This window comes from Meles meles, chromosome 19 (assembly GCF_922984935.1).
Source record: "Meles meles chromosome 19, mMelMel3.1 paternal haplotype, whole genome shotgun sequence".
Lineage (NCBI taxonomy): Eukaryota > Metazoa > Chordata > Mammalia > Carnivora > Mustelidae > Meles > Meles meles.
In genome coordinates this window covers 30,028,693-30,040,868 of record NC_060084.1, presented here as the reverse complement: position 1 = coordinate 30,040,868, position 12,176 = coordinate 30,028,693, and the positions used below count along the sequence as shown (strand labels likewise).

General features: G+C 36.7%; 1 protein-coding gene across 9 annotated transcripts in view; it reads left to right on the top strand.

The window, feature by feature from the left end:
- CHD9 (chromodomain helicase DNA binding protein 9) overlaps window positions 1–12,176 on the top strand; it is a 223,333-nt gene that overhangs the window by 145,219 nt on the left and 65,938 nt on the right. For all 9 annotated transcript variants that reach the window (XM_045987027.1, XM_045987030.1, XM_045987031.1 and 6 more), the window contains 5 exons: window positions 858–979; window positions 4,276–4,519; window positions 9,348–9,524; window positions 10,679–10,822; window positions 10,941–11,196. In XM_045987027.1, the coding sequence (XP_045842983.1) occupies window positions 858–979; window positions 4,276–4,519; window positions 9,348–9,524; window positions 10,679–10,822; window positions 10,941–11,196 (943 nt within the window). The remainder of the gene's footprint in view (window positions 1–857; window positions 980–4,275; window positions 4,520–9,347; window positions 9,525–10,678; window positions 10,823–10,940; window positions 11,197–12,176) is intronic.

Below are 12,176 nucleotides of genomic sequence, written 5' to 3'. Positions count from 1 at the left end.
ATGGTATGACATTGTGATATTGGTATGACATTGTGATTTTCATTTACATTACCTACTGATTAATGATGTTGAGAATCTTTTCATGTGCTTATTTGCCATTAGTGTATCTTTTTTAATAAGGTGCCAGTTCATATATTTTACCTATTTTTTATTGGTTTGTTTGCTTTCTTATTATTGAGCTCTAAGAATTATTTATATGTTCTAGATGCAAGTCCTTTATCAGATATATGATTCGTAAATGTTTTCTCCAAGTCTGTGGCTTGTATTTTCACTATATTAACAGTGTAAAAGAGCAGAAGTTCCTAATTTTGATGAAGTCCAGTTTATCTGTCTCTTCCTTAGGGATCATACTTTTGGTGTATAGCTAAGAAATCTTTGCCAGAGTTTTTTAGTTTTAGGTAACGTTTAGGTCTACAATGAATTTTGAGTTAATTTTTGTATATAGTACATGTACGAATCAAAGTTCATTTTTTGCTTATGGGTATCCAGTTGTTCTAGCGCCATATTGTGGATAAAACCACCTTCCATTCCTGGGAAAAATCTGTTTGGTCATGATACAGGGATATTGGTGTATAGTGGGTTTTTGTTTTGTTTTGTTGTTTTGTTTTGTTTTGGTAATATCTTTCATTTTAGTGCCCGGGCTTCATGGAATGAGTTGGAACATATGCTATCTTCTTCAATTTTCTGGAAGAATTTGTGGAGAACTAATGTGGTCTTTAGACGTTTGTAATATTTCACCATAACACTATGTAATGTTATGCTTCTATAATTATTTTAAAAGCAATGTTTTTACCATGTGTGAAGTTTGTGCGAGATTAAAAAATCTGGAATACACCGTTCTTTGTTTTCCCAAAAAGGATCGTCCTCCTGCTAATATTTGGAAAAAAATTGATCAATCCAGGGACTATAAAAATGGCAATCAACTCAGGGAATATCAACTGGAAGGACTCAACTGGCTCTTGTTCAATTGGTACAATAGGTATGTAGTGTACCAGCAGAAAAAAAACTTAATGTGTTGTTTTTTTTATATGTGTCAAAATATGTTAAGTAAAATAGTTCCTGATGTTGCTATATTATTACTGTCATGGAGTCTTTATTATTGAAAGTGAGGTTATCTCAGGAAGATGTGTAAATTATAATTTAGGATTTTGACTTCAATTGCTTCATTTAAATGTATGCCAGTCAGAATAGAAGAAAGTTGATAAGATGATTAATAGTAAAATTTGAAATGCCTTTCTCACCATCATAAAACATTTGTTGTGTTACGGAGTATTTTTCAACTTATCAGCTTATACTGCTGTCTGCCAGTAATTGAATCTAGTTAGTAAAGCAATTATATCAGTAAGAATTAAGTAGGCCTATTATTTAAGTCTTTAGAGAAGCAGATTGTCGGCAGTTGATGAGGCATAGAAATCAAAATATAAGAACCTAGTAATGAATTTATGCTTTCTATTAATTGTTTATTTTCCGAGTTGTTCAAAATGCTGGGTGGAACATTAGCTCACTTTTTTACAATGAAAAGATAATTGTGAAAGAAGTGAAAAATGGACCCATGATTTGGAAAGCATATGGCATATACAAGAGAGCAAGCAAAGGCATTGTGATTAGTAATAACAGGACAGTTTGATGACACTTTTTATTCAAAATCATTCTTCCATGTTTTTACTTCTCACGTGATTCTTCTGAGTCATTGCACTCAGTAATTGTGAGTCCTGAGACTCAGTCATGTGGAGTTGGGGGGACCTGTTAACTCCTCACCGAGCTCTTTCCTCTAGAACTCATATTTTCTAAATGTTAATATTTTCTAAATGTTTATATTTTCTAAATGTTAACCATCATTTTCCCCAAGAGATCCTTCCAGGCAAAATAGTTAAAGTATTGTTTTGCTTGATTCCCCTCATTGCTGCCCTTCCCCATTGCCCACGTTGCTTGTTTTAAACTTCCAGCGCTTTCCTCAGGCCATCTATCACAACCCTACCCTCTTCACCCCAATGTGACTGCTCCATAGAGAAGCCTAGGGCCCGTGGGTGAGCTTGTTCAAGTTCTTGCCTGCCCTCACAGCCAGGCCAACAAACGTATCTCCAGTCTTAGCTTTTCTTAGTGGTCCTCATGTGCCAAAAGTTAAAAGGCGCCTCCACAACCAAGACTCATCCATGTTCTGACATGCCGCTCAGCCAGTTTTCTCAGAGCCTCACTCCATCAGCTGTCCTGCACTCTTACATCTTCAAGCCTTCTCAAGACTAGTGCTGTCCCTTCACTCTGACCAAATCTGGGTCTAACCTTTCATAAAAATGCAAGAAAGAAAAGGACAAACCTTCTCTTGTTGGTTCTGTTTTTCCTTCTAGCAATCTTGAGCCGTCTGTAGTTTCGTGGAAGAAAGCCAACAGGAGCTCTTCCATTTTCTCATCTCCAACTCTCTTTAAACCTGTTGCTTGGATGTGATAATTTGTCTTTGAAACGTGTTACTTCCCAGTGGTAGTTTTCATCCCCAGTTTGCTTTGTCCCTGCTGCTTTGGGTTGTGGTTGCTCCTTCTGTAAACGTTCCCCTATTCTTACCCCCAACAGCTTCCACCGCAGGACTCTCTCCAGACCCCGTGACCTGGAGATCTGCTGGTTTCCCTTCCTCTGCTTGCCCTTTCAGTGTTGCATTTTCCTCCTAACCGTGCTCTTTTGCTCCTTCCTTGTAGTACAGGTTTGTTCATCCTAAGCCGTACTCCACACAGCCTACGCCTTCGTTTATCAATAACATCCTAATGGTCTCATATCTTTATCTCTAACTTGAGATATCTCTAACTTGAACTCCAAGCCCATATTTCTGTTTGCCTCTTGCTACTTTAAAGTCTATCTCACTGTTCTTTTATCAGCACAAAATTCGAAATTAACCTTATCGTTTCCCCTTTCCTCTGTACCAAGCTTGTTCTTCCAACATATTTTGTATTTCCATTAAGAATAACACAATAAAGTTTCCCTGGCTGGCATGCAACTCTTGATCTTAGGGTCATGAGTTCAAGCCCCACATTGGCATGGAGCCTACCAAAATAAATAAATAAATAAATAAATAAATAACATGATTCATTTAGTCAACAAGACTGAAATCTGGCTTTCATCCAATACCCCATATATCTGGTTGGTCAGTAAGTCCAAATCATTCTCAGTCATAGTTAACTTTGGAATCCATTCTCTCCTCTTAGTCCCCTCTCCCTTAGTCCAAGTGCCCGCCATTGTTCCCTGCATTATTGCAGTACTTTCCCATTCAGTGTTCCAACTTCTACTCACCTTACTTTCTAATATCCACAGTAGAGCCAGAGTGAACCTCAGAGTACAAACGCGATCACATCGGGTTTCTTTAAAATTTAAGTGACTCCAGCTGCATAACAGAATGATGTCCAACACTCTTTTTTGTAACCTCTTCGTATCATAGCGATACCCCCTCCTTTTACCCTCGTCTCAAAACCACGTTGGTCATCTCCCAGTTGATCCTGTTCTTTATACCTCTGCTCCTTTGCTGTGCTCTCTGGCGAAATCCTACCCATTACTGACTTCTTCCCTGAAAGAAATCCCCTTTTCTGCCATCTCTTTTTGCCAGAGTTGGACACTTAACTCCTCTGAGCTTCTTTAATAAACTTAACCCGAGGGTCCTCAACTGGGCCTATATTATAATCATTTGTGGAACTTTAAAAAAAAAATTATAGCTGCTTTGTCCTACTTCATAATGTGTAGGGGAGAGCCCTGGGTATCTGTGTTTCCTTCAGGCTTTTAGGCTCTTCTAATGCACAGCCAGAGTTGAAAACCAGTGCTTTGTTTGTGCTTCTGTGATAGCACACTGTATGAGTTTTTATTTCCTTATTTGCATGTCTGCTTCTCTAATAGATACAAGCACCTGGAAGGCAGAGAACATGTTCTGTTTCTTTTGTATCCCATCTTCTCATACTGTCCCTGAGATAGAGAAGGTATTTTATAAATGCTTCCTGAATAAATAATATTATTTTGTCTTACTCCTGCCATTCTTTAACAAAATCATACCTCTAACAGGTGTTATCTTTGTTTTGGAGCTACAGAAATCTATAGTTTTCCCTTTGCGGGATTATAATGAAATTACAGTTTCATATATATACAAAATGATATGCCTCGTCTGCACTTCAGCAATTTTTATGTTTTTATAAATGCAAGTGTTTTAACTTGATCTTTGATTATTTTTATATATTTATCATTAAAAATGTTATAGTGTACAGAAAAACCCACTGTATACATGGATAATATATTTGTTTATTTCAGACGAAACTGCATTTTAGCAGATGAAATGGGTCTTGGCAAAACCATTCAATCAATTACATTCCTCTACGAAATCCTTCTGACTGGTATAAGAGGACCTTTCCTGATTATTGCTCCGCTTTCTACTATTGCAAACTGGGAGAGAGAATTTCGTACGTGGACTGATATTAATGTTGTGGTTTATCATGGGAGCCTGATTAGCAGACAGATGATACAGCAATATGAGATGTACTTCAGGGACTCACAGGTGTGTTACTGGTGATTTTGTTTGTTGTTTGAAAGGCCAAGTTTGAAAAAGCCAATTATTACACATTCATTATTTTCAAATTTGGGATGGATTTTATTTGCCTACGTATATCTTAGTTCAGTCTCTTTATTCATCATCTTTATTTTACAATAAACTTGAGTAGCTCAAGAGAACAGGGACAAGGAATTAGATCACGTTCTGGTTCACTATCTAGTATGCTGATTTATACACATGTACTAATTTGATTGTATCCCTAATTTTTCAACTAGAATAATTGTTTGACTAATTGCTTTTAAAAAGAAACACACATTAAATTTATTTTTTAGAATACTACCTGTCTCTTTAATCAGCCTCCAATTTTCTCCCTCCATTTTTAAAATTCAAATCTTCAGTGAATACCATGGGTTTAAATGCCTCTTGAGATGAAACCATAGGTTCTCTTTCATGTTCAAAGGATTTTGATTTTAGACACATCTTAAAGTTTCGTTTGTTTGTTTTGTATGCAGATACAAGCATACCTCTCTTGTTTTCCCCTTTGATTACTCCAGTGCTCTGGTGATTGGGTGGTTTTCTTCTCCTCTGTATCCGGAAGGCACATTTTCCATTTTACTTTGGCCTCTTCAGTAGGAAGCTTAGTAGAAGATTTCTTATTTTTCAGCTAAATACACACATCATAAAATTAAGGGATAGCATTATAATAAAGAATTTTCTAGCAGAAAGTTAAAATCTAGAAAGTATTAAGTGCCAGTTGCAGTTTTGAGTTGATAATAGGACTCTTTAAGAATTTTATTAAGAAATAATGAACAAGGTAATAAGAACACAGTTCACACAAAGTTATGCTCTTTAATTAGAATAGGTTTATTGCTTAACATTCGGCTTCAGTGGCACTTTAATACTTTATTTTTCTTTCACTAATTCTTTTGTTTTATAAGGATCATTATAACATATGATGTGATAGCGTCATGTGATATGATGCAGGTTGAGGGTAATGTGCCTAGCCTTGTACTGCTTTTCTTCCCAGTTGTAATTGATTTTCTACCTATTCAGAATGGAAATTGGATGAATTAATTGATTTAGTCCCTCTTACTTTTATGGTTGAAACAATTACATTCCTATGAAATTAAGCATCTATATAACCCTTTAGTTATTCCTCAGTTTTATTTTAACTATCACCTTTGTACCTTTCAAGCCTCTGACATCTCAGATTATAGTTTGATTTCCTTCCATAGTGTTTTATTCTTCTCAGTCATACATTTGTGGAATTTAAGAGCTCTGTGGTAATCATAAAAATGATTATGATTGACTTAGTTCAATCTCATTTTTTTACAGAAGGTATGATTAAAATATTGGGATTTTGAATGTTGTTTAAAAGGGTTATAGTTTTAATATATGTCTCATGATTTTGGTATGAACATGATAGAAAGCTAAAAGATTCTTAATGGGTTAAAAACTGAATAGTATATATTAAATATTATATTTTGTAGTAAATGTTATATACTCTAGAAGAATACTGTCTGACAGGTTTAAAATTTAAAAAGGTAAAAAATGTCTCCTCTAAATAGATCTGTGCTTTAGATACATATTTAACTTGGAGCTAACTCTTCCATGTAATTTTAATATAAATTAATTAATTAATTGAATATTTAACTTCTGTTTTTTCGAGTTATTAAATATCCTGATATCATAGCAGTAGTAAAATTATGCTAAGATTTTTCTGAATCACCTTGAAAAAAGTAAAGATAATAACACTAATAATCACAAACATTTATTGAGTATTTGCCATGTGCCAGGCAGTATGCCAGATATTTTAGATATGTATCTCCCTTAATCTTTGTAATGCCTACCTTATAAATAGGTAATAATACTAGCCCCATTTACAAATGAGGAAACTGAGGTAAAAAGTTATGTGGTTTCCTCCAAAATCCTGGCGAAACTGGGATTACTTAGAATCAAAAACCCTTGTTCTTTTTTTTTTTTTTAATTTATTTATTTTTATTTGCTTATTTACAGCATAACAGTGTTCATTGTTTTGGCATCACACCCAGTGCTTCATGCAGTACGTGCCCTCCCTATTACCCACCACCTGGTTCCTCAACCTCCCACCCCACCCCACCCCCTCCCGCCGCCCCTTCATAACCCTCTGGTTGTTTTTCAGAGTCCATAGTCTCTCATGGTTCATCTCCCCTTCCAGTTTCCCTCAACTCCCTCTCCTCTCCATCTCCCCATGTCCTCCATGTTATTTGTTATGCTCCACAAATAAGTGAGACCATATGATACTTGACTCTCTCTGCTTGACTTATTTCGCTCAGCATAATTTCTTCCAGTCCTGTCCATGTTGCTACAAAAGTTGGGTATTCGTCCTTTCTGATGGAGGCATAATACTCCATTGTGTATATGGACCACATCTTCCTTATCCATTCATCCGTTGAAGGGCATCTTGGTTCTTTCCACAGTTTGGCGACCGTAGCCATTGCTGCAATAAACATTGGGGTACAAATGGCCCTTCTTTTCACTACATCTGTATCTTTGGGGTAAATACCCAGCAGTGCAATTGCAGGGTCATAGGGAAGCTCTATTTTTAATTTCTTCAGGAATCTCCACACTGTTCTCCAAAGTGGCTGCACTAACTTGCATTCCCACCAACAGTGTAAGAGGGTTCCCCTTTCTCCACATCCTCTCCAGCACACGTTGTTTCCTGTCTTGCTAATTTTGGCCATTCTAACTGGTGTTAGGTGGTATTCTTAAACACTGTGATATCACTTTAACTGAATGCATCCTGTCCCCAGTTAGAACTGTATAAATGCCCTAGACGTACACTTTCTGCCTTTTTTAATAGTATTCTGCTGGATCTGTTATTCAACTTAATGGTCATTGTATATAATCAATATGAATTAATCTAATTAAGTTAGTAGGAATTAAACCAAATCAGAATACATGATCTTTCTTAACCCTTCATTTCTCGTAGTCCGTGATTTACAGTTTTCAGTCCCATTTAAATATTCTCTTGGCTTGGCTTCTAGGACTTCATACTGTCCTATATCACCACTTATTCCTTCTGAAGCTCCCTTTACTGGTTCCTTCTTACCTTCCGTATCTAAACTTGGGGGTGACCCCAGGGCTCAATCTTCAGGCTCTCTTATATCCATACTTATTCCATCAGAGGTTTCATTCAGTCACATAACTTGAGTACCAGCTATACTGTTAGAAACTTCCCAAATCTTACCACCAACTCTGACTTCTTTCCTGAATTCCAAAGTCCTCTCCAAATGCCTATTCACTTATTCCACTTGGATGTCCACTAGCCAACTCAAACATTACATGTCCAGAATCCTGAATTTTCTCATTGTTAAGTAAGTAGCAACACCACCTTAATTGTTCAAGGTAAAAAATTTTACAGTTAAACTTGAATCCTCTTTTTATCTCACTCTACACCTATCCATTAGTAAATCCTGTTGTCTCTGCCTTTAAAGTGCATTCAGAACTGAATACTTCTCATGACTTCCAATGATGATCTCTTGCTTGGATTACTATGACAGTCCCTTAACTGGCCTCTATGATCTGTCCTTGGCCTCTTCACGACTGTTTTTACTACAGCAGCGCAAGGGACTGTTAAAATACATGTCAAATCATAGCACTTCCTGGGGCTCCTGGGTGGCTCAGTGGGTTAAGCCTCTGCCTTCAGCTCAGGTCATGATCTCAGGGTCCTGGGATCGAGCCCCACATCAGGCTCCCTGCTGAGCAGAGAGCCTACTTCCCCCTTTCTCTCTGCCTGCCTCTCTGCCTCTCTGCCTACTTGTGATCCCTCTCTCTGTCAAATAAATAAATAAAATCTAAAAACAAAACAAAAATCATAGCACTTCCTGTCTCACAACCCCCCAACAGCATCCTTAGCACACTTTCAAGTCCCAGTACAGCTTCATCCCTCCACACTCCATGGGTTTCAACCTCTCTGGCATTCTTACCATGCGAAGACTGTCACAGATACTTCCACTTTAGGGCCTTCACACTTGATACTTCTTCCAAGAATATTCTCTGCTCTAGATCTCTAGGTATCACCTGGATCTTCGGGATCTCTCTCATCTTTAGGACTTTGCTCCAATGTCACCTCTCAGTAATGGCTGGGACCCAGCCAATCCATAAAATTTCAGTGATCACCTTTGACCCCATACTTACTCTTTATCCCTGTTTTGTTTTATTCCACAGCTCTATCACTTTCTGACTTTTTTTTTAGTTTGTTTTTTTTTCTTATCGACTATGTCCTACACTTGAATCACTGGACTGTAAGTTCTCCTTGGATAATTATTTTTGTCTGTTTTGTTTACTACTATTATCTCCAGCATCTAGAACAGGGTCTGGCACATAGACACTCAATAAATATTTGCTGAATAAACTACTCAGGTGACCTATTTTGATAGTAACTATTGATTTGCTATTGTATGTGTAAACTCACGGATATGAGTAATAAACATTAAAACTGAAATTTCATTGTCCAAATTTTGTAATAGTCATTTCTTTCTTGATCTAAAATTGTTCCTATAACACCTAATATGTATAAACACTTTATCAGAGAATACTTATTTGAATATAATTATAAATTAAATAATTGTGTTAGCACAATTTTTTACATTATTCTTGAAAACACTGCAATTTAATACAGTTTTAACATTAAAATCCCTCATTTAAAGGGCATGTGTGCATATATAAAAATTCCAGTGCAAAATGTTTTATAGCAGATGTCATTAGATGTATTTTTATGCTATTTGACAGGAATTAAAAATTGTGATGAAGACATTCTAGCAAATTATTGTATTTGATAATAAATTTCTAGGGGCGTATCATTCGAGGAGCTTACAGATTCCAAGCCATCATCACCACTTTTGAAATGATTCTTGGTGGCTGTGGAGAGCTTAATGCAATTGAATGGCGATGTGTGATTATTGATGAAGCACATAGGTTAAAAAATAAAAATTGTAAACTTCTAGAAGGTCTGAAACTCATGAATCTGGTAAGTAACTTATCATTATTATTACGTAATGCAGTTTCTTAGCTACATAGTGAAAGGTCAGATAGAGGCAGAGAGCTAATACTAAACTCACTCCTTTTAAGAGTATATCTCTATCGAATTTTTTCTGTGAGTTTTGTTGCGTTTTCTTTTGTTTTAATTACTAAGGGAAAAAATGCCACATGCTCCGCATATGTTGGTTATAATTAATAAATGAGATTTTTAAAAGTCATCTTCTTTACTAGTGTGTTTGCTTATTCCAGATCAGTCTTTTGCATTTTTTAATAGTTTCATTTAATTACAATGACAGAGTTAGTACATGAAACTTGAACAAATAACTCCAGTGTGCAGAACTACATTCCATAGAACATTGAAGCGCCCTTTTTTACTTCCTTTCTATCGATGCCCATCCCAGTTCCACTCCCCACTCTAGGATTTACAGACTGGTGTGTATCTTTCTAAACTAAACGTTTGCCAGTATACATACATATGCACGTGATTTGAGAATTGCTCTTGTGTGAAAAGTCAAGTGATGATTAACTAAATTACAAAGAATGAGAACCATTTTGGGGGCACCTGGGTGGCTCAGTGGGTTAAGCCTCTGCCTTCAGCTCAGGTCATGATCTCAGGGTCCTGGGATCAAGGCCCACATCGGGCTGTCTGATAGGCAGGGAGTCTGCTTCCTCCTCTCTCTCTCTCTCTGCCTGCCTCTCTGCCTACTTGTGATCTCTCTCTGTCAAATAAATAAAATCTTAAAAAAAAAAAGAATGAGAACCATTTTGTATACAAATTGCCATATCAAGAATTGTTGAGTACAAAAGAAACAAATATCTTCTTTGTTCTTTTTCAGGCCTGTTTCTTTGAGAAAATCTAAAATATGCTTAATTATTTAGAATCTTTCTCTTAAAAGCATTCTTGAATAGGTAAAAATAGCATGCTAAGTCAAGTATTACAAGAATGATACAGAGTTTTTAAAAGGTGATTGAGAAAGTAAATTAATGAAGATTCTTAAGTAGAGATGTATTTTGAATTAACTCTAAAAATTGTGGTTAGAAAAATACTTGCTTTTGAAACACTGCATATTTAATAACCTATATCAGCTTTCATATAACTTTAGTCCTGTGATGTTTGACATGAATTATTCTTGCTTTATGTAGGAACACAAGGTGCTTCTGACTGGCACACCTCTCCAAAATACAGTAGAAGAACTTTTCAGTCTTCTTCACTTTCTGGAACCTTTAAGGTTTCCTTCTGAATCAACATTTATGCAAGAATTTGGGGATCTGAAAACAGAGGAGCAGGTATCCTCATTGGTCTTTATAAATAAGACTATCAACCCTCTTATCACTGTGATTGTGTATGTGAGTTTGTAACTGCACAGGCATACGTGTTACGCCTTTCCATCATTTTCTTATGCAGGTGCAGAAACTTCAGGCTATTCTAAAGCCAATGATGTTGAGAAGATTGAAAGAAGATGTGGAAAAGAAGCTGGCACCAAAGGAAGAAACCATCATTGAAGTGGAACTTACTAACATTCAGAAGAAATACTACCGGGCTATTTTGGAGAAGAACTTCTCATTTTTATCCAAAGGAGCAGGGCAGACTAATGTCCCTAACTTGGTCAATACCATGATGGAGCTCAGGAAGTGCTGTAATCATCCGTATCTTATCAAAGGTAGCTAAAAAGGATTATTTCCTTGAACAAATACTCATGAATTTTTTAAAAATGTTAAAACCCACTACAGCTGCAATGGCTGTTACAAGGAAGGGCAGCGGTGCTCCAGCTCCCCACTCTGGTGCTCTGAGGGGGTACGAGTATTTCAGATTGAGGGCACCCCATGATCAGATGCATGCCAGCTTACTGGAAGTGGACGTGCATTCTGGAACTGGACTGGATTTCCTTCTCCAGTTGAATCCTCCTCCTGGGCAAAGACAGCAGAGCCTACCTTTGGGCCTCTGGATTCCTTTTTTTTTTTTTTTTTTTTTTTGCCCCTGGTCTCTTTCCAGCCAGTCCAGGTCTCCAGTTAGTGTCTCAGCTTTTGGACTATAGTAATGTTTCTTTTTAAGATCTTGTTAGGTTCTTTGCTCATGTTTTGTCTGTGTAGCTTTTCACTCATTCCTGAGAATATATTTCCATCTTTATCCAGGACCTGTGGTTTCTTAGCCCTGTAGCTCACTCTCTTGCAATCCTATTGTTCTTTAATGACCAGACAGGTGGTAGAGAGCCTTTAATGCTGATTAAACTCTCTGAGGAAGATGCATCACAAAGACCTATAACTTGACTTCCCTTTTAATTGTCCTTGTTTCCTTGTTTTGATGGCCAGCAGGATACCCATAGACACATCCAGATTGATTATGATCACCCTTTCGTGAGGATCACTGTTGTATTGGTGTTTAAATAGGAGATGTTTGTTTAAAAATACATGTTTACTCACATAGGTTAGAACCACATTTTCATTAATTCTTTCCCTAATAGCATTCATTAAACTCTTAGCAAACATAAATTTATATAAGGCATTAAGCCAGAGGTCTGGAGAGACCGAAAGTTGCTCTCAGACATTGTCTACATCCTCAGTGGAATTATAGTCTAGTGTTGATGGGTGTTTAGCCACAAACATAAATAATTCTAATGAAAACAGTATACTTATCATCACA